The sequence below is a fragment of the Pezoporus occidentalis genome, unplaced genomic scaffold (assembly GCF_034315485.1).
Source record: "Pezoporus occidentalis ecotype Australia unplaced genomic scaffold, CSIRO_AGI_Poc_V1 ctg13, whole genome shotgun sequence".
Lineage (NCBI taxonomy): Eukaryota > Metazoa > Chordata > Aves > Psittaciformes > Psittacidae > Pezoporus > Pezoporus occidentalis.
In genome coordinates, this window is record NW_026913103.1 from 2,531,556 (window position 1) to 2,555,383 (window position 23,828).

The window sequence follows — 23,828 nt, forward strand, 5'->3', positions numbered from 1 at the left end:
TAGCCCATTCTGTGGGCACTATGTTCATATGGAATTTTTCAGTGTCCCTCTTTCTGGCTTCAGGCATTCAAAACAGCATGTTACAGCAACTTGATACCATTACACCAATGTTCAGAATGACATCAGGAGCTTCAGAACATAATTAGTTAGAAAAGTCCCTGGCCAAATATTACAGACCAACAGAAAATAGGAAGATTGGGTGCTCACCTAGCATTGCATGGGATTTAAACCACAGTAGACAGCTACACCATTTTCCTGGCTTCCTGCATTATGTAGGACTTCATTATTTTTCTCAGTATTCCTGCACTTAAATATATCTTTCACAGAAGTACAGTTTCCACCTGGAAGACATCAACAACTGAGACTTCACAAGTCTCCTTGATTTCTTCCTTCCAGTGTTGTCAATCCCACATTTCAAAATGTGCTTTTTACTTTACAATTGCACATGTATCTTAAGCCTCCAACAACTGTTTGTTTGTTGGATTTCTTTTTTTAATGTCTGCTTTACATTAAAGAGATATTTAAAGTTTTTTCTCTCTATAATCAAATCACAATTCCATCTGTTTTTGAGATGATTCAACTGAGTTTCTTCCGCTCCCCATGTCAAGAATTTTCTAAAGTCTTCAAATAATTCTGCCATGTTGCTATACTATCTTAAAAAAAATTCCTACTACTTAGTATTATAGACTGCACAGATTTTTCCAGACTCTGCCTTTACTGTGCAGCAAAGTGAAATTTATATTTCCAAAATATAATTTCAAAGATTTTAAAAATTAATGCTTAATTTCACTTAGATATTTTCGTAGCAGGGATTTTACCTGAACTTGATGCATTTTTTTTATTAATACTATTTTTTCTGAAAATTATTTTTAATATAATAGTTTAGTGAATTCAAAAAATTCTCTTCATGTGAAGCATCAAAGCAACTTCTTTTGGACAGCAATACTGTGAAATCTAGAAACAATAATTTTTTTGTTTTCAGTTGGCCTATAGAAGAGCCAGGCCCAGCATGCAGTTTGTGTAGCAGTTTCTGCTTCTCTGAGGTTATCTTGATATCTTCTTGAGCTTCTGGGAACATTTTTCTGCAATTTGGGCGCTTCTGGGAAACCTGAGGAAACTGAGAATGCCTGCAGCTCCCAGGTAAGGCTAAAGTAAAGGTAGCTGTGGCAACTTCTGATCAACTCCATCAGCTGTCCTTGATCAACAGGTATCTGCAGCCTTTTTTCTAGCTGACGCCTGTTTAGGGAGGGTTGAGCCCATGCCAGGAAGAGGGCTATATAACAGCCAGATGATGCAGCAGTTTGTACAGTGATAACAGAAGCAGCCAGTACATGTGCAGGAGGTTGCACAGGAGTTTATGCAGAAGGGCACAAAGAAGAAGCCAGCAAATGTTCTCTGTCCAGTATACGTGTCCTTAAAGTTCATGGTCACAAAGCAGAGGACCCGAGCACTACTGAAGTAGCTGTTTGCTGTTGGACTCTTGCACCCAGGCATCCTCAGATGGAGGACGCAGCTCTGTAAGTCTATGGGGCCTGATGGGTTGTATCCAGAAGTGCAGAGGGAGGTGGTTGATGTCACTGCAAGGCCACTCTTGATTATCTTTGAATGGTCATGGTGACAGGGAGAAGTTCCTGAAGACTGGAAGAGAGCAAAGATCATTTGTGTTTTCAAGAAGGAAGATCTAGGGAACCACAGTCCAATCAGCCTCACCTCAATCCCTGGGAATGTGATAGAGGAAATCCTCCTGGAAACCATCTCCAAACACATGAAGGACAAGAAGGTGATTTGGATAGTCTGCATAGATTTGTGAAGGGGAAATTATGCTTGACCAATTACAATGCCTTCTATAATGAGGTCACTAGCTTGGTGGATGAGAGGTGAGCAGTGAATGTTGTTGACCTCAACTTCAGCAAAGCCTTTGACATTCTCCCATAACTTCATCTTGTCAGCTTCATAGACAAGCTGACAAAGGACAATTTAGATAAGTGGACAGTAAGGTGGATTGAAAACCAGCTGAACAACTGGACCCAGAGGGTTATGATTAGTGGCACAAATTCCAGCTGGAGACAAATCCATGACTCAATACCAAAGCCCGTACTGTCCAGCATCTTTATTAATCATGTAACAAATGGGACAGAAAGTAGCAGAGAAATGGGGCAAGAGGAATCACATCAAGTTCAACGAGGAAAAATGCAGACTTCTGCATCTAGGAAGGAATAACCCCAGGTATCAGTATACGCTGGAAGCAAGCTGTCTGAGAAGAAGCTTTGTGGACAAGAACATGCTGGACAGCAAGCAAACCATGAACCAGCAATGCACCCTCATGGCGAAATAAGGCCAACAGTATCCTGGGATGAATTTGGAAGAGTATTGCTAGCAGATCAGGGGAGATATCTTTCCCCTTTGAGCAGCACTGGTAAGACCATGTCAAGAAAGACATGGACTTACTGACATGGGTCTAGCACAGGATCACAAAGTGGATTAAAGGGACTACAGCATCTTTCAGAAAAGGAGAGGCTGAGAGAGCTGGGACTCTTCAGTCTGGAGAAGACTCAGGGCAGATCTTAGCATGTATATATACCTGATGTGAGGGAATGAAGAGGGAGCCAAATTCTCCTCTGTAGTAGCCAATGACAGGACAGGAGGCAATGGAAACAAGTGGACAACCCAGAAATTCTATCTGAACAAAAGAAAACGCGTTTCTATTGTGGAAGTGGTCAAATACTGATACAGGTTGCCCAGAGAGGTTGTAGAGTCACAATCTGTGGAGATATTCAGAAGTCAAGTTGACACAATCCTGGACAATTGATCCTGCTTGAGGAGGGCGATTGTGCTACATGATCTCAAGTGGTCACTTCCAGCCAAGATGATTCTGTGATTTTTATTTAACTAGCTCTAGCTTATTCTCAGTGTAGCTGCCAACAACTTCATTTTATGGATTAGTAGGATGGGGTTTTTTTGTGTTCCATATATATTTAAACAAACTGATTCTCCACTGTGATGATTTCCCTGGTTCCAGTGATGAATTCAGTTCAAACATTTACAAATCTTTCTACGATACCACAGCCATATTCTTAGCTCTGTATTCCTTGGGAGATTGCAGGTGTCTTGAAGTAAATATTTTTGAAATAACTTCCTTATTTCCAATTGTCGTGTTTATAATACCAAATACTTCACTTAAGAGGAAGTTATTTTAGCATTATCTTAGCAATACATTAAACACCTCATAAGACCGAGAGTCCTTTGGGTTATTATATCTAGTGTTTCAGCATTGATTTCACTAAAATTGCCTGTTTGGAGGCCCCTTGTGAAACTGCAGTATTTGCCTTATGTTAATGATCAGTTTACTCTCTGAGATTGCAAGATTATTAATCAAGCATGACTAAATAAAATTTACACAGTGGAAATTCTTCCTAAGTAAATAAATGGGCAGGGAACTGTTAGATTTTTCTTAACATAATTATTTAGAGTGACATCAAAATTAATTTAAATTCAGATTGCATTTATCTGGTTTATAGAACTTAAATTTTTCTTTGACATAATTTGTGTTCTAGTTCAGTGAGTAAACGTGGTGCTCAACCAATTGTAAAACAAGCTTTGCAGAGCAATGATAATTACTGCACAATAGGTCAGGTTCCTGACGCAGTGCAAACAGTATTTTTCACAGCTACAACTCTGGAATTTTGGAATCTCTTTTAATCTTCTCAGTCCTTCCTGACTTTGATGTAAGTTGGTTTTAAGTATGTAAAGCTTCAGATTTTATCTTCAAGATGGAATGCTGTATGTTCCTTCACTCAGGTATTTAATAGTCTAAAAATGCTTAATGTAGAAGAGGGAGATAATTTTCAGGTTTTCTCCAGAATGTTTCTACCTTATAAAGCAAACCAGTAAGGTAGGTTGCAGCTTAAAAAAAAAAAAGAAAACTATTATTTTTTCCCCCTCTTTGGGATGAAAAAGGTTGTAATTTAGAATGTTGAAGACAGATATTTCAACTGGAAAAGAGTTGTATCATTTTTTAATTTATTTGTTATTTCCCACTGAAAAAATTACAATCAGCTTTTACAGGAATAGCAGAAATTATTTCACTTTTAAGATCTCATTTGGAATTTTCAGGTTGCCTTCCAAATACTCTATTATCTGTGGGTTTTTTTTTAATGTCCCTTAGTAAGAGGCATATCAAATGAGAGAATATAAAATTTCCCATACTTAAAAATTAAGGTGTTCATTATAAAAATATCTAAATGTAGTTGAAAAAAGTCTGCAAGCTATTTTTAATTCAAAATGCACTTCTGTGAAGATACTTGAAAAATTGTGATGGATTTTGTATAGGGATTTGTTGGCAAATTTGGCTGTGGCATTTGACTAATTGGCACTGCTATGCCTGTTTTAAGGACTTTTTTGTGTGTTTGTTAAATGCATTTGTATAATATTATATAGTCTGGCTAGATACTACCTCTTATCATTTTATTAATACCAAAATGAAGAAACTAGAGCATATTGAAAATCATTCCTAAAACTGGAAAGACAGATTTGAGTGCAAGAATGCTTCTGCATTAGCTAGGAGCTCCCTAGTGACTTTTCTCCAAAACAGGGCATTAGGGTCTCAGTGCTGTATTCTTGTGAGCCATGTTTCTGTGAAAGGCCTTAGTGGGATATGAGGAACAGATTTTTCGCTTGTTATCTGCAAAAAGCTTTATTTTCTGCCTTCTGGCCTTATTTCCTATGACTTTATTCAGGTTTAACATGTAGTACAGAGGTTAATTTGTAGTACACTGGTTACCATAATACATCCTCAAGGCCAAGATTAATAGGATTGAAGAAGGAATTCTGCATTCAAGCCCTAATGCTATTTTACTGAAGTTAAAGTTGTGTCATTGACTGCAATATAGATTTTGAATTTAACAAGGAGAATGTTAAAACTATAGAATTTCTAAGGATTAAAAAACCCAAACTTTTGCAATTGTGACACTACCAAAGTTAATGACAGCATTGTTGTTAACAGCAGTTGTACAGTCAGGTGCTTAAATTTCAAAGTTCTCTTTAAAAATTGCCAAGTTTTTTACTAAATACATGATAGAAAATAATGATTTTGTATTCATGCTGCACACTTGTTGTAGATTTGAAATTTTTGCTTTGTGACCTATGAAAGAGTTGATTGGGATCCTGGATAACTTTCTCCTATCCTGCAACAAATCAGTAGATGTACACTGTTGAGTAACTGGGTTAGATGGGTGATTCCTCTGATTTTTGTGATTAATTATAATCTTCAGCTTCTGGATATCTTTTGAACTGACTATTCAAAACTGAACTGACTATTCAAAACTGAACTGAATGATAGCATCATGTGGTGTCTGCCTTCGCTCCCCTAAAGTGGCAGTCTGGCAAGGTTTTTCTGGTAAAACACAGAGCAGAGGACTGTCACCAGCTTTGGGCTCGGTTTCCTCTGCGTTAGAGATGATTGGAGCTCTGCAAGCCCCAGGTGACCTGCCAGTCACAACCACTGGGTTGTGACTGCAGACAGAGAAGGAAAACTGGAAGTTTATTTTAACTAGGCATATCAGCTTGGAGGACTGAGACAAAGGAAAACCTTTTTTCCGTGCTCTGAATTAGCATAGATACTGGGACTTGTCTGACTGCTTGGTGTCACCTTTAGTCATCTGGAGAAAGTCTTTTAACTGCCCAAAGCTCCACTTGCGTAGTGTTTAGGTGCCCAAGAGGCTGGTGTTCGTGAGTTGGGCCCTGTAAGACGGTGATCTTTACTTTCCACCTGCCTTCTTCAGGTGTATCTGTCCCTTTGTCAGTTTGCTTTTGAGAATTATTCAAGAGAATCTTAGTTTAGCTTGGCAAAGGAGTTACATAAACCTCGTTAATCTTGCATAACAACTACAGTAGTTAAGATTTTAATGCCCAGCTTCCTACTTCCTCTAGAATTAGTTCCTGTTTTGAAATGCGATGATGTGATTGAGGAGCAGTTAATTAGCAGTTTCCCTTGAAAATTCACACAGGCTTATTCTAAGAATTTTTCCCTTCATATTCAAGTGTGTGTTCTTTAAATTATTAATTCCATAAATCAGGTCAGCATCCCTACACAGCTCTGCTTGACTTTTATCCTAAAATAATCCAGATCTTATTTTTAGACATTGGGATTAGCCATTTTACTCTTCTATATTTAGAGATATGTGAATATAGGGATGCAATGTGATACAGCAGGGGGTTACAATGTAGACTGAATTCTTGCATTGTGTTTTGGACCTGCAGCAGTGCCCAGGGGCAGCAGCCAGATTCAGAGCACAAGCTTATGGAAGGATGCACAGAGCCTTTCTTCTGAACGGTTTTCAATCTGATGTAAAGCAAAGCTCATCAAGTGATTTTGATTAACAGAAAGAGTAAAGAAAGGGAGTAACAAAGAGTGCAGTTGACCATGCACTTCAGCTAGGCACTCAGCTGGGGTTTGCTGAAGCATATAATCTTATTTATTTTTAATATTTTGTCCTTTCTGCCCCTAACCTAGCATTTGTGGAGTCATTTGTGTTTGTATTGTGTGAAGTTTGACCTATGGAGAAGAAGAAAATAGCTGACTGCCCAAATTTTTAAGGGCATACATTCCATAAGTTGAGGGTCAATATTAGTAACATTTAGACAACTTCTTATCACATTATGAAAACAAAAAAAAATGTATTCACCATAAAGGAAATAACGAGCAACTGTTTTGGTTTCCTTTGTTTATTATTCTAAGTATCATTAGACAACTTATTGACACCAACTGTCTTTTTTAAGTTAGTGAAAATGGTATTGCATTTTTTTATTTAGTTAAAAGAGGTATGTAATGCCTAGAAGTGGTTTAATAGCCTCAATATTTGCTCAGTGAACTCAACTAAATAAAGGTAATGGGCCTCCTGTGCCAGCTGCCTCCCCAGAGACAGCTGTAGGACAGTGAGCACAGCTCTTGTGGGGCTGCTAAGACCTGCTTCTGAGAAGGAGATGGGAACTGTGGCTCTCTGCTAAGCCTACTTTATGAATCAGAGAAGACACCAAGATGTTTTCACTTCTTTCTTGCCAGAAGGAAGGCTCAGAATCAAACTAAATATTAATCACAGTCTGGGCAATGGTCTGCTCAAGGTAATGCCAAAATGGGCTTATCAAAAATATTCTTCTAATTGTTTTAATTATGCTAAATAAAAACTACTTTACTTATGCTCTTACTATAGTATATATTTTAATTTTTTCCATACTGATGCTAGGAAGTCATAGGAAGCATGAGTGCTGGCAAGTAGGTGGGGCTGTGTGTATCCCAAACATTTAAATCTCTATCTGAAAGGCATTGCTGAAAGGTAGTGGCCTTTTACGTATTTCTGTCTTAAAATTAAAATATCAGTTCAGAAGGGTCTTTGTAGGAAAAAAAGAGGACTGTCATTCCTGAACTGAAGCTGGTGCTTCATGCCAATCTGTGTGATTGTTCTACAGGTTTTCTTTACACGTGACACATAGTGTAATGACTAATAATATAATCATTGCGTAAAAGGTAGGCAAGTGTTTCTTCTGTGTTTCACCTGGTAGGTGTTCTGGTAGTTCATGAATGACAGTGAAAAATAACTACCCTGATTATTTTATTTATTTTTAACTGACTTCTCAGAAAGTTTGTGAAGTTTTGGCTTTGTAACATGTTATAAATCACATTTTAGCTCATCTTGTAAATAGAGATAAAATTGCCTTCCCAGCGTATTTCATGTTTTCCTGTGTAATTAACACCTCGTTCACAGTTGTGTCTGCCAGTCAAAGCTCTGCCTTCTTCCTTCTGACACTTCCTTGATACTTTGTTTAGACTGCTGAGATTTTAAGGGTCATCCTCAGTATACTTTAAATAAGTCCAAACAGGAAAAGGAAGGTGCTTCAAGAAGTCAACAGTGTAGATCATTATAACTCAGAGGTGCTATTTTAAAAGTATGAAACAATATATATTTGTTTACTACTTACATCATTACTTCTTGATCCATTTTTCATACTAAGTAAAGTGCACTGGTTTTCAAAAAAGCCAGGAAATACTAGTTTCCATCTGTGTTTCTGAAGTAAAGATCAGTCCAAAGTCTGGATCTAGCTAATAGCCCCTTTTTATCATGCATGTGTGCCTTTTCCAGTACTGTGCCCTCTGTCAGTCTACTTGCTTGCCCAGTGAACTGCATCAATGAGCTGATCAAAGTCAGAAGCAGCTGTTTTTTGTGGGCTGTCCTTACCCCGGATGGGTTCCCATCTCGGGCTCATCACAGGGCTGTGTGGACAGTGTTACCAACACAGCAGAGGACATGCTGGGGCTGGGTAGTAAGTAGCAGTATAGCCCTGAGCCCAGTGGGGCACCTAGGACCGCATGTTGGTTCTGAAAATTTGCCCTAAGCTGCCCTAGTTACAGCCCTGCATGTGCGAGTACTGGTGGGATTAACCAGCTCAGCACATAACGTATGTCTCAGCTAGTTAAGACCCAGGAATTTGTCACTCCAAATATGCTGAGGTAGTACATTTTTTTTCACACTGCCCTTAAAACACACTGACTGACTGAGGACTTTCGTACAACCACAGTGGCAGTGTAGATTTTATGTGGCACAGCCTAGTGAATGAAACACATCCCTACAACCCCTGTTCGGTTCTTCAACTTGAAGGGCTCAAAGTCCTGCTTCTCAGGAGAGTCCCTAGTGTCTATGCAAGACATGTAAATGCCTCTGCAAGCTCACTGCCCTGGTGAGCTACAGGAGGGAGGAAGAGGGATTTTCTACCCTTACTGTCATCGTCTTGTTTCCCCTCAGCATACGTGAAGATTAATGAAAGGCAGAGCATTAGAGTGATTGAGTGTTGATTTCCTATAGATCAAGGCTCTCACCTGTAAAGAGGGAAGCTGAGATTTCACTTTCTGTTCCTTAGATTACTTCTGTAGTTTGTCTGAGATTGCCATTTAATAAAACACAGAAGGAGGCTTAGCAGGAGGGACCATAGCTTACAGAAATACCCCTATGTGCTAATTGTGAGCTGTCAGCAAGCATTTTCATTTTTTAACAAAAAGCATTACAGGGATGTCCTGGTGAAAACTTGGCTTAAGAAGTTAATTTACATTTGCCATATGTAAATTATTTTTTTCACCATCTCACCTAGGTATTAGTTGTTCTCAGCTGTTGTTTATAAAAAATGTGCATCAGATTTCAGTTTGGCAATAAAGATGTAAATTACAGTAAATTACATCCATTTTTATGTTGATCTTGCTAAAAAAAAAAGGCGTATGTGAAAACAGCAGTTGTTCAGTCAAGCTCTGTACTAAAAATTTTTAATAGTTACATGTGCATGATTTTTAGAATCTGAGTGGAAAATTTTCCATTAACTTAAGTAGACTTTTATGGATCTTAATTTTTAATGCAAATGATTTTACATGTGCATTATATACACAGATGGTAGTAATTGCATGAAGAAGGTGAATTGGTTTTGCAAATAAATCTCTGACTTTTCTCCTTGTTATATCCTGGTGAAGGTGTTCCTTAAGTGGGTTATATTGTGCATATGCATTTACTGTGCAAGTCAGGGTGACTACTGCAGCACAGTTTAACATCCCAACATGTGGTGTATTCAGATAAAATGTAATTTCTTTGCACATCATCAAGATGCTCTGTTTATAGCCCTATCACTGTGCACTCACATTTGAGACATAGTTTTAAAATGTCACAGTAAATGTTTCAATGATGCAAATACAGTTTGTCATAATTATTATTATAAACAATCCTAAAAGTATTTGAAGTGACTGATACAGAGTGTTCATTTTGGATAGGTTTTGAATTTTTTACAAATAAGCAAGGCAATATATCTTTTCTTAGACAGAATTCTTATTCCAAATCGGTCATTAGTTATGGCATTTATAAGTGTCTGTTGTTCTTTTTTGTTTCCAGGGAAGACGTGGAAAACCAGGCCCCCCAGGAAACCCAGGACCACCAGGACCTCCTGTGAGTAACTAGGGAGGGGAATGGGAAATTTTCAGTTTATCCTGGAATTTTTCAGCATTTTTATAGCAGGTTAATTGTTAATTGTGGTTGAAAACAATTAATCCATTTGTACCTTGCTGTACCAAGCAGCTACTGTTGCTAGCCTTTTGATACAACAAAGATAAAAGGATTGGGTCCACAAATACAAGGGACTACACAGGAGAGAAAGAGCAAGATGTGGACTTCAGTGGAGGAAGCTGAAATTGGCATTCAAAAAAAGACTGGACATGTATGCTAAATGTGAATACTCTGCATTCATTCGCTTTGCAAAATGTGTGATGTTCTGTAAAAGATGGGATAATTTCCGTCTCAGAGGGGTAATTTGAAAGGTGAAGGACTGTGTGCAGCATGTGCCAACTGCCTGAATGGTGAGGAGGATTATATCCAGCACTGGAATGAGCACTCAGCTGTAGTTCAAATGAGTTTACTTAGCACTGTAGCTGTAGTTCAAATGAGTTTACTGAAGAATTAAAAATATTAAGAAGTACGTGACTCGGTGAAAGGATTTGTAATATGAAGAACTAAAGGGTTTAGCTCAGATCTAAGAAGTTTGGGATTTAATTTTTTCTTTTTTTCCTGTAAAAGATACATGATTTCAAATTTGAAGTCAGGCATGGACGTATGTTAGTCTAGAATGAGCACAGCCTTCCTCTGGTAGAGGAAGACTCAGTCATGTTTGTAAAATTCCCTATATATAATGTAAAAATGCTGTTGTGCACAAATACAGAACAGCTGTTTATTTGTGGATTAAGTAAACTGTTGCTGCTTTACATTCTTAGTATTAAACAAGGATTTAATAATTCCTTTTTCTGCTTGCCTGAAATAGGTAAAGAAAGGATAGCAGTTTATGCATTAGAACATTGGATTCATGTGCTTCAGCCTCACTGCAAGGAAAAACTTGTCTTATTTGTAGAGAGGAGAATAATGAATTGCTGCATAAAATACAGTGGCTAAAATGAAATAGATGACATTTAAATCCATCTAAAATTTTATAAATATTTTTCCCTTTTTCTTTGCAAAATATATTCAGAAAGAGGAGTTAATGATGGAGTTCAGTTATCCTGTATAAAACTAAAGAGTTTAAAATTCATTCCTCTTCTCCCCTACATGTAGTCGTATTGAAGTCTTGCTCATTTGAATCTTTTGTACAGTTTGGGCTTCCTAATATTGAAATAGTACTGTAGTCTGCACAAGTCTGAGCAGAGGAAAGGAGTGATGCAGAATCGTTTATAAAACAAATGAAAAAAAAAAAAAGAAAAATTAAAAAGGCAAACCGTGGCAGAGGTCAGTGTTGCACCTAATCTACATAGCTTTTTGTGAGCCAGTGAAAAGCTGTTTCTCCATTACAGATTTCTGCCATCACAGTTTTGCTGGCAGGCCAGGCTTGTGAAGATGTATGATCCTTAGCAGATATACCAGAAATCTTTAGTAAAAACTAAACTGCACTTTAATTACTGAGACCTAGTTCATATTGTTTTTACAGCAAGTAGAAAGCTCAACTTTGTCAGCATAGCAGCATTCATACAAGGAAGCTCTGTATGAGTGCCATAGCCTAGCCCTGCAGCCACAGCCTAAATATTGGTTAAAAGTATTTGTTTCTGACTATCTTAATGCAGTCCTTTGGATACAGCTATACCAGCATCTTGTGTTCATCTTCCAAGACTGAACATATAACGCATAGAAAAAGCATGCTCTAGAAGCAGTAATGCCTGCTAATGTGCACGTAAACATGTAGCATGTTTAAATTGCTACAGCCTGTACATACAAAAAAAAGACGTTGACATGGTCTATCATTCCTCATCTCTTTTTCAAGGCTATATTGTGCTTCTAGTTACCTCTTCCAATATTAAGTAGTGGCAGCTTTCTCATGCGCATGGATATATTGTTGGCCTTTACTTTGGCCTTTCCAAAGTGCAACAGAGTATCATACCTGCAGGGAGGCTGCTTTAAGAAATTTGGCATATGCAGGGTACAAAATGCTTAAGAGATTGACTGAACATGGAAAAATTAGACTTTTCAACAAAAGTAAGTTTGGTATTTGGTTGATGTTTTGAAAGAATAGAATCATAGAATCATAGAATCGTTAGGATTTTAAAGGACCTTAAGATGATCTAGTTCCAACCCCCCTGCCATGGGCAGGGACACCTCACACTAAACCATATCACCCAAGGCTTCGTCCAACCTGGCCTTGAACAGCGCCGTGGATCGAGCATTCACAACCTCCCTGGGCAACCCATTCTAGTGCCTCACCACCCTTACAGTAAAGAACTTCTTCCTTATATCAAATCTAAACTTCCCCTGTTTAAGTTTGAATCCATTACGCCTTGTCCTGTTACTACAGTCCCTAATCATGAGGCCTTCCCCAGCATCCCTATAGGCCCCCTTCAGATACTGGAAGGCTGCTATGAGGTCTCCACGCAGCCTTCTCTTCTCCAGGCTGGACAGCCCCAACTTTCTCAAGCCTATCTTCATATGGGAGGTGCTCCAGCCCCCTGATCATCCTCATGGCCCTCGAATTTGAATTTGAGAAAAAGATATTCAGTCAGTTTTTAGGGTAGCTACAGTACACACTGCATGTTTGAAATTAATAAATTTACCTAATTTATTAATCAAACTCTGCCATGGCATTAAATACTTAATTTAAAAATTAGAGCAGCCAGCTGTTCAGTAAGGACAAAAACAAACCTAAGAGAAGGAAAGATCTGCCTCCATGAGGAGCAAGTTTGTAAACAGGGTCCAATGCCCAGAGGTTTGGTATAAAGCACATTCCAAGAAAAAGTGGGTGCAGGGAGAGATACCACATTCTAACAGTCAAAAAGAACAACTGGACACTACTAAATGGTGTGAGTTTTGCTTAAAGTAATCATTTTTTACCTATTTTCTAACCCTTTTTCAATACCTCATACCTTTTTTTCTTTTTTTTTTCCCTAAGCTAATTTCTGGGGGATATTTTTTTTTTACTTCCAGTAAAATTGATGTTTGTAGTGACTTTTTAGTCCCTAAACATCATTTGCTAACAATCTCACATCTTTGGTTAACTACCTATGTCAGTGTTAGAAATACAGATAGATTGGGCAACTGGTGATGAAACTACTTGGTTGAAATGGGACTCCATCTTTTGTACCAGGTATCCACTCTTTTGTGTCATTTTTCTCTTATCCATTCTTTTATGTCATTTTTTCCCTTTGGAGCAAATCCTGTGCCTATAAAAAGCAAGGGGTCAATGAGGATTTTTATTGATGGGTTATAAAAAAATTTTCATCTATGCAGATGATGTTCCTCCTTTGAGTATTTTTTAAAGTTTATTAAATGTTGCAGTCTTTCAAAGTGTTCTGTTATTCCCTTCTGGTTCAGAATTCATGGTTTGCATCCTTGCTGTCTGATGTTAGTTTTGAGTACAGTTCTGTTATTTCTATACAAAATGTGTGCTTGCACTTGTGTAACTCCAGCAGGTAACAATTTATGCTGAAAACGAGGAATTCAAATGGGTTAGGTAGAACAGCAGCTCCCTCTAGTGCTTTCTGATCCCTTCTCCCCTTTTAAAGAGCCTGGAGAGCAATTTAAAACTGTTAAATACAATATTCATTTCACTCTCAGAAACATTCTGAAAATTACGATTGTGAAATCAAAATCTCTGTACCCTTCAAATTTATTTCATACATTTTCTCGCTAGCATTTTCTTCTAAAGTCTTCTGAAAAAGATACTGTCTCTTTCACATGCTGTTTTCCTGCTTGGCATGGCTCTTCACTGAAATTGAAATGCTGACTTTGTGAAACAAAAGGAAATACTGTGATAGTAGAATGCTGTGAGGTTGTAAGTATACCATTTTGATCTGGCTTCAGAACAGAACTGACAGCTTTATTCTGCCGCTACTGTTAACAGAAATATCTACAGGACATAGCAATTATATCTACAGGACAGTAGGAAACATCAGGACTACCTGGTTTGGCCAAGTGCCAAGTGCCATTTGGCTAAGAAGCTGTCTGTGGCAGAGGCGGGAAAGAAATTTTGGGAATGCTAAGTCACAGCCTAGTACACTGCAATCAGGATTATTTGTCCTCTTAAGTGTGCTGTTCTCTACCGGTATATCCAAAGTTGTTCTTTGCAACCAGGGTACATTTATTTCATGATTTCTGTAGTCTTTGGAGCTATCATTCAGTTTATTATTTACCTTCACAAGGGGCTGAACTTGGTATCTTTTATCTTCACAACTATTTTTGCTAGGAAGATTAGCTTTGTTACTCCTCAAAGTCTTAAATTAAAATAGGGTTTCAATTTTGTTTGCATGTGAGGCAGTGGAGAAGTTCACAGACTACTTCTGAGAATAAATTTCTTCATTTAATTCCATACACTTTTGGTTCCTTTTTATTCAGTATGTTTGTCAATGCCACCAAACTAGTTATCTTAAGTAGCCAGCAGTTTGCCTGAGAAATTCCATTTCCATTGCCTCGGAAAATACTCATTTCTCTACCAATATTTTGAAAATGAATGAATGTTATCAGTTAATTACAATAAACAGAAAATTAAAGCAATGATAAGTGAAAATTGTCAGTAGCATTTCTGGTATTTCTGGACTTTTAGCTGCTTTTTAGAAGAATATTGGAAATGCTTACACAGTAAGATGGGAATGGCTGGCAAGGGGTGGTCATATTGCTTTTTTCTATGCATTTAAGTTTTTTAAATCCATATCAAAATGTAATTTATTACATGTATTCTATCCTGGTAGACATCATGCCTTCATCATTCTTTCTGTTTTCTCTTTGGAATAGTTATACAATACTGCACATCTGCACTGATGAGTTTCATGATTATTTATGTTATAGTGATCAGACAAACAGTGTTTTATTTTAATGGACAGGCATACATTTGAAATAGATGAATAAAATGATTACAGTTAGTCACTTGCAGGGCTGTGTTCTCCAAAATGGTTTGTTCTTGATATGCAACCAGTGCAATTTAGTTGTTATACAGTTTACTGCATGGACTGTGAGATTGAGTAGACTTTTTCAGCAGTCTCATCTTTACAGCAATGCAGATTAACTATAAAAGTTAACAGAGAAAAATACAAACCTCAGAAATTTCACAGTTTGAAGCTATTTCCTTTTAAGCACCTGTGCTTTTATTCCTGCCTTGTCTATAGAAATAATATCCAAAATCTGTTTTTAATTTTGGAAAACAATCAGGATACATTTCAGTTCTTATTTGTACAATTGTACACTTTGTGTTTTTCATTTCCCTCAATTACACAACTTGATACTAAAATATAAAAAGGAAACCCCACACAAGTGAGCTTCGAAGTGGCAGATGTGCAAAATTCTCGTTCCAAAGCTAGAAATTGCCTGTAAAATAATTCTTAAACTCCTGTTAATTTTATTGCTTATTCACTTGCAAGCCAGTACTACTGATTCCTTATTGTCTGTAGAGACATTTGAGTGGATTATGTATGCATCTATCTTAGTGGAGAGAAACAGCATGGATGGGAAGAAAGACTAGAGTTTAGGAAAACACCCTTGAATAAAAGTATTTTCTGTTGTTGTACACTGGTTTTATTAATTTTATTTTAGAAAGACTGATATAAAGATAAAATTATTAAATGTATGTCAGATATTGAAAATGGAAAGACTAAAACCAGAGGAAGTGTTTTACCTCTGGTAACAAAAGGCTGTGGCAGTCAAGAATGCAACCCAAATGCCTTAAGTTCCCTTGACTGCCTAAGTCATGAGGCAGTTCTGTGGGGTTTTGAGATTATGTTTCAAAACCGTTACATGTACAAAGGCTTTCCAGTTTGTCAGAAATATCTGAGAGGCTGGGATTGGTGGCAGAAACAGCATTCAGTCCTTTCTGGGTTATATGGTTGCAGCAGTTTCATTTATAGAAAAACAGTAAAGGAAACAACATGGTGGGAAACAAGAAGGAGGAAAGAATTGTCTTTTTTGACTGCCTGCAGGCTTAGAAAGTCCTGCAATGATTCTGGATTCAAGGATTTGAAGCTATGGGATTAGAGAGTTGGCATTGAGGTATCTAATAAGTAGGCACTGTCAAAAGTGAAAGTTCTGCCATTAACTTCAGAAATCAGAGCTGAGTAAGCATCTTAGGCAAAATGCTATGACTATATTTATCTTATTTTGCAACATAAATTTGAAGTGACAATTCACTTCTGAAATAAAATGAAAAAATTTATGGCATTGTATCTCTGCTGATACTGGGGAACAGAGAGGGAGTGAGGCACCTATGATGTTTCTAAATTTTCCTAATGTATCCTAATATTTTAAGTACCACTATCTTTCTGTAAAATTTTAATCACAGTAAAATGCATAGGATGATGTTTCATAATTTAGTGATGATATCTCAACATACCTGTTGTTCTGGTGTGCTGCAGTAATGTTATAGAATCATAGGATCATAGAATAGTTAGGATTGGAAAGGACCTTAAGATCATCTAGTTCCAAATCCCCTGCCACGGGCAGGGACACCTCACACTAAACCATGTCACCCAAGGCTCTGTCCAACCCGGCCTTGAACATCGCCAGGGATGGAGCATTCACAACTTCCCTGGGCAACCCATTCCAGTGCCTCACCACCCTCACAGTAAAGAATTTCTTCCTTATATCCAATCTAAACTTCCCCTGTTTAAGTTTTAACCCGTTACCCCTTGTCCTGTCACTACAGACCCTAATGAAGAGTCCCTCATTTTCTCTAACAGACTGATTCAATCCAAAAGAAGCTGCCAGTGTTCAAAACTCAGGGATTTAGAAACTGGCTCTCCCTCTCCTCTGTGCCTGGAAAGAAAGAAGTTATAATGAACTTACAGAAAATGATTTATTGTATAGTAAAATAAAAATCAAAACCCTTTTACATGACCACTGCTCTTACAATATAACATTAGTTAAATAAAATGTTAAATTAAAATGACCTTCAGTTGTTTTTTTTCTTTCTGCTTTTTTCTTTTTTTTTCTTTTTTTTTTTTTTTTAATTTTGTTTTGTTTTCCATATAGGGTCCTTCTGGACTAAAAGGAATTCTGGATTCACTGAACAAACATTATAATGAGGTATGGAGATTTTATAGTGTGTGTGTGTGTGTGTGTGTGTGTTTATGGCTAGGAAGTGTCTAACATAGAAATAATGACAGTTTTGATCCCTGTGAACCACATTCCAAATTAATTCAAATGGTAGATCCTTCCCTGTCCTCTTTCTGCATCCTTCAAAGGCTCAGTTTACCCTCCAGTCACATACCTACTGTGTCATATATCCTGCTGACATGTGGCTTGCATCCCATCCATCTTCTTCTCATGTATTTTTGCTTGTATATGACTCAAAAAGGAGATTGGTGGACCACCTAGCTGTTAGCATAACAGTACCAGCTTCCCATTTCTAAACCTAATTGCTCTAACCGTATTTTTCCTCTATGTCTGAATAACATTTAGACATTTAAATGTCTAAACCGACATTTCTTCTTTCTTGACCTACTCTGTTATGATCATAAAAGTAGAATAGAAAGACAAGGGGGCATAATTTTAAAAGATCTGCTAGCAATCCATGAGAATTGTCCTGATGTTTGTATTATAGACTTAACAAAATATTGTCTTCATTATAGAACCTCCTGCAGCTACAAGCACTTAATAGAAAAAAGTTAAAATTGAGTAGGACATCTTTCCATGTGGCAGAGCTTTTACATTAACATCACAGATTTTTCAAATCATTTAAGCAGTGGTAGTGTCTGCCATTGTAAGGGATCTTAATTCAGAGAAAACACAAGTTTTCTTAGAATGTAACTTACCTGATTAGAAAATTAAATTTCATTCAAAGACTGATGAAGCACTATTACAGTAATAGTTGCTAAATATAAAAATTACTGTGTTCATCACATGTCATCATCATGCAAGTCGTGTTCATCATCATGCAAGTCAAACCTGGAAGACATCCTTTTAGTATTAAAATGCATAACTACAAGGAGCAGGTGAATTTCTGATATTTTTCTTATATAACATACACAAATGAGTACTAAAATCTTTTTTTGAATAGGGAATCTGGAGCGAATTTCATGTCAAACATATCTTTCCAGTTACTTTTAGAAGTGCAGTGATTTCTCTAATATTTAATCCATTCCAAATCTGTGTATCACCTTAAAATATGCATTAGGAATTAAGCATAGTTTATATGCTGTCCTGGACAGAGACTTTTTCATAGCTGGAGACTTAGTTTCTGAGTTTGATCTGCCATTTCATATATGTGTGTTGAAGTTTTTTTGTATTTTAGATTGTTTATACGTTTCTTACCAGTTTCTTTTTTCTGCCAAAGATAGCTTTCAATGATACCAGTCCCGTTTCCTCTATCAATATCATATTTATTGTAACTCATTCCCTGCCTCCTGATCATTAATCTCTTTATCCCTTTAAGGTTAATTCTGTAGAAAGAAATACAAACAAGTTGTGATCTTCAGGAACTGGCAGGCATCTGTCACCAAAAATCATGTTTCTTATCACTGTAAGGTTCTAAGATTCCTAAGGTTATATTTACTAATTAGAAATACTCTGGAAAAAATGTGGGCCAGCTGCTTTGTGTCTATAAATTAATCATCTTTTAAACCCTGTGCAGCTTACCAACTTTCTTCTTCCTTCAGCTGTCTAGATTGAAGATTTTAATGACTCTGTCATGAGCAATTAACTGTTCAACAAGGAAATGCTCTTTGGTTTCAAATGAGAGAGGAGATGGCTTTCTGATCTGAGTAGCAGGTTTTAAACACACAAACTTCCTGTAGCTACATGTTCAGATCTTTCCAGAGTCAACTTTTAAGTCTCCAACTGCTACAGCAGACATGTTAGTTTCTATATAGTTTATGATGGGATATTCCCATCAAGGACAAGACAAAGACATCAAAGAGGTCATCAAAGAGAAGGACAGCTTGTCTGCTTTGCCATTGATAATTCAATTAAGCAGATGTATGCACCAATAACTTTCCTTCCCCCCCCCCCGCCCCCACTATTGTGTGATATGATGAGGGCTGATATTGTTCACTGTATCTTGGAGGTACCAAGCAGTCTTTCACATTCCAGTGTATAATTTGCAGTCTGCCTCAATTACTTGCATTTGTAAGATGACAGCTCAGTGATATTCTGAGGTTTTTGAGACGCCTTACACCACAGGAAACGGTCTTGACATTTTACATTTTATGCATGTTCTTAAGGATCTCACAAAGTCTTCTTTGAGTTTGGATTTTTAAAGTGTTAAAGTGTTTAAATTGTGACCACATTTGTGGTGTAATTTATTTATATACACACACATACACACACCCCCCCCCCCCCCCGGATATTAGGATGGCTTCTTTGCATTGGTTTTCTAGAAATCATGAGAAACTGCTACCAAAAAAATGTGGGGGATCAGTGAGAGAGCTCTTAAGACTCATGATTAGTAATGTCTTTTTTTCTATAATTTCTCAGTTTCTTAGCAGATTAGATTCTTCTGACTTCTGTATGGCATCTATGAGTAGTTGTAATTGCACAATGTGTTTAAATAATTTCTTGCAACCAAGCTTTTTCTGGCTCAGTATCAATCCCCTTATCATGTAAGGAGGCTGGAGTGCAAATCTTTAAAAGCATAATTTACTTGATCTATGTGTACAGTGAAAAAAGAGCACTATAAATACAATTGCTGATTGTGGCAGCAAATTGTGCTGAATGGCAAACTAAGATCAGCAGTCTTCCTTTAATGAAGGTGAGGGAAACCTGCTGAAGATAAATAGTAGCATTGATCCTTAATGGGGTGGGAGACAGTGCTGGAGCATTCCTTCCTTCATCGTTCATGCTTTGTGCCTGTTCTTGCAAGGCATGGCTATTTTTACATTCCTTCTTTTATGTCTTTTGTGGTTTCAGTGTAAATGAGATGCTTTGTTGTGTTCTAAACATGCATTTTGCTCTCTTCATTATGCCAAGAAGCTGATTCTGCCCTGCACTGTAGGTTAGCTTCCTTCAATGATTGGCAAATGAGGTCTCATGACTAGTGTTTATACACTCTCAGACCTCTGTTACCATCCTTTGCCTGGGTTTTCAAGGCATCTGCTTGTCATCTTTTTCACTTACCAGTTTTCTGTACGTAGAAGATTATTTCAGTCAAACCTGCTTTTACGCATCTTTGGAAAGGGCATACAGGTCAGTTGAATCTAAAATGTTCTCCCAACACATAAAAATAAAAATGAAACCACAGCAAAAAGCAGTTGAAACTACCTCAGGATCTGCTCAGGAGATGTTTCCAAATCATTATAACTCATTATAATTATAGCTTATTATTGAATAATTCATTATTACTTTTTTAAGATTTTTTTTCATAGGCATATTTTACTTACATTTTGTTATAAAGAGCAAATGACCTATAAATATGCGAAGAGCATAAAAGTAGTTATTTGATCTAATACCCTTTTTTATCTTTTTCTCCATTCCTCAGGTTCCCTTCTTTGGGCATCTTCTTCTTGGGCCTATTTTGATAATTAGGGTAGTAACTCTGTTGGGAACCTTAAACACCAATGAAGATCCTTCAGGACATTAACATGTGGAAAAGAACTGCAAATTTTATTTAGATTATATTCAGCTATCAATTTCTGAAAACATTAACAGAGTGTAAATGCCACTTTTACTCACCATGATGTTTTCCCGTTTTAGAGATATGTTTGGATACATACATACGGACATACATATCCATACATACATATGTCTGGAACATGGCAGGGGAAGTTGGCTTGCTCAGGGTTCCCATTCAGCCCAGTGGTAGATGTTATAGGACTTGACCTCCTTGTATCCAGACTTGAGCTCATTTTTCAGGGTCATTGGTTTTGATGCTTTTTCCATTGTCAATAAAAGAGAACATGTTCCCTTTAGGTAGTCTGAACCTGGCTTTGTGCAGAGGAAACCATTTGGTTTGTATTTTATTGTCTCTTTACCTTGTACAGAAGAGTAAATAAATGTGGTGCAATAATACCTGAGCAAGTATACAGGCTGAACCCCTGGTCCTTAAATCTGTCTGTTTTCTTTGAGGAGCAGTGAGGAGCCTTTTGATTATATTATTCCCTCTCCTTCTGTCTCACTACAGTACTAGGCTAAATTAATTCGACATTTCATGCTGCTCAAAAGTAAAAAGCTTGTGGTTTTGTCATAGAAATAATTTTTATTGTTCTTTTCTAACATACTTGAGAAATGTACTGTAATAAGGAGCATAAGTTCTTTGCACTGAGTTAAAAAAACCAACACCCAGATTTGCATAACAGCATTCAACATAGACATTTCCCTTTTATGCTTTTGTTCATATTCTGCTAGTCTGACTGGAATATGAATGCATGACAAAGGATGTGTTGCTGCGGTACATTAATTAGATGTACTATATAGGCATTTAGTACCCATTTCTAATAGTAAATTAGGACTTGTGAATTTACATACTCGTAAATTACATTAAATAGTTATTGTAAATACATTGTTACTGTGAATAAATGGTGACATGTCCTGTTACATGATGGTTTTGGTGATATTTCTTCCCAGAGCGATACAAGACTACTAGGATTACTTGGGACTCCTGGACTTAAAGGCCTGAAGGGAGACATTGTAAGGATTTCAGATTAAATTGGAGAAATTTCTAAGTGTCTGTCTAACCTGACACCCTTAACACAGTATATTTGATTTGCTTTATCACAATGGTCTTTGAAAGAATAATGTTTAGATATGACTAGCTCTTTAAACTCTATATTCCAATACTGGACTCACCTTGTTGTCCTGCATGTGCAGCACATAAGCCTTTCTTCTGTAATATACAATAACCAGAAAGGGAAAATTCAGGAGTAAGTGTGGTTTCTGCATCACTCTCTGAGGACAAGTCAAATGAGGTGGCCAGCTGGTTATGGGGAAAAGGACTGCAAAAGTTGAAATTCAGAAAATCCTTTACTACTAAATGGTGAATATTTAAAGCAGTTTCTCTATAACAATGGGACTTGCTATACCAAAAATACTTAAAATCAGCCTCTAAAAATTTTGTGGTCAAATTCTGAATCTACACCATAAGGCAATATATTGTTTGTAGGCATCTGTCCTGTTTAAACAGTGGAATGAATTCTTAACAATTGGACATTTTTCAAACTTGGAAGAAGAGAGGAAAGTGCTCTGTCTAGTGCTCTGTCTAGTGCTCTGTCTATGTGACAGGATTGACAACATTTTCTATTGAGAAGCCTGAATCTCTGCTGTAGATGGCAGTCATTTCAATTAATATGATGTTTAAAGCACAGATTTCCATTGCAATAAAAGTTATCATTTTGTGCTCTACACAGAACAAAGTACATTTGAGAAAAGTTTATTTGCATTTTTTAGAATATAAAATATTTAAAATATAATTTATTTTGTTAAAAGGGTCAAAAAGGAGAATTGGGAATGACCGGTGCTAAAGGAGAAAAGGTAAATTAATTCCTTGCTTCTGTGCTTGTGTGGTGCTAGAAGGTGGCTGAATCAATTAATTTGAAAAATCAAATCTTGGAAAATATACTCAGAATAAAAAAATACATTTAGGCATAGCTGTCAGTCTCTGAATGTCCTTAGTAATTTACTTAAGCCCATTCTTGAGAGACTCTTTATGTCTACAAGTAAATTTACCTGTCCCAACAGTTCATAAAGTCCTTAACTTCAACCATACTCAAACTTTGACTGAATACCAGTTTAAGATTATGTTTATATAAGTTTGTGATCAGTGATTGTTTCATGAATTAGACACCATTCATATTTTTTCAAGTTACAATGAAATCTCCAATATCTTTACGAAGAAACAGAGTCTAAACTAGTAAAATTTATAAATAAATTCCCTCATTTGATTTTTTTTTTTATTTAAGCTTAAATTTCTCAGAAAGACTTGGGGTGGGGAATGTTACTGAGGAATAGGAATGTATTGTATTTTTCTAGGAACATGTGATATACACAAGTTTTTTTATCCACTGAATAATGAGCATTTTGCTGTTCAGCTGTTAAGCTTCCATTTGTTTTCTTTGGTCATTTCCTTGTGTCTAAATAGTTTTCATGCAGGCATGTAACTGTTGTACTCTATCAATATGACAGATTCATAATTTTGTGTGTTATAAAGTACTTGTGTTTGAGAATTTGTCAGATTTGTATATATTGCCAGTCTTTAGTTCATGTTCTTGACCCTCCCTTCTGCTCCTTGCTTAAAAGGATCACACATGTCATGGTCTTGTCATTAAGTCAACATCATCTCTCAAGTAAACTTTTGTAATCCATATACTTATGTTTTATATAGGTTTAAAAAAAAAAAAAACAACATTTTTCAAGGACTTTACGAAAACCAGACATACGTGCTATTTGCCATTTGAAATAAATTTGTTTTAACCTCTTCTTTATGTTTCCATAGGGAGAGCCTTCTGAAAAAGGGGACAAGGGAGATCCAGTGAGTATAGCTATGTTCTGAAATCATGATACGAGTAATTCACATTTGATATTTTTTCCATACTCTATTCACGCTGTAATTCTTTTCTTTGTACACTTTTATTAAATTCAGTGGTTATGGAGGGTACCATATGTATTGTTTCCTTCTTAAACCTGCATCAGGTTCATGCAGGTTATAAATAAAAAACAGGGATGCCCTGTTCTTCAGCATTTCTGTATTTGGAACAGTCCATGAACTGAGTTTAAATGACATGCTTTTTTTAGTTCCCTGAAGGTTCATTCTTTCAGTTATTTCACAAAATTATAGGTGGGCTGAATTCTTCTATGTTAATCGTTTTACCAGTCTCCAGTGTGGCATTTAATATCAGGTAGTTTTCTTATGGCCATCTTATG

The 23,828-nt window shown here is 36.8% G+C and overlaps 1 protein-coding gene across 2 annotated transcripts in view; it reads left to right on the forward strand.

Moving 5' to 3' along the window:
• COL19A1 (collagen type XIX alpha 1 chain) overlaps positions 1–23,828 on the forward strand; it is a 183,476-nt gene that overhangs the window by 106,837 nt on the left and 52,811 nt on the right. For both annotated transcript variants that reach the window (XM_062608143.1, XM_062608142.1), the window contains exons 17-21: positions 9,921–9,974; positions 17,010–17,063; positions 21,537–21,599; positions 22,395–22,439; positions 23,401–23,436. In XM_062608143.1, coding sequence (XP_062464127.1) covers positions 9,921–9,974; positions 17,010–17,063; positions 21,537–21,599; positions 22,395–22,439; positions 23,401–23,436 — 252 coding nt within the window. The remainder of the gene's footprint in view (positions 1–9,920; positions 9,975–17,009; positions 17,064–21,536; positions 21,600–22,394; positions 22,440–23,400; positions 23,437–23,828) is intronic.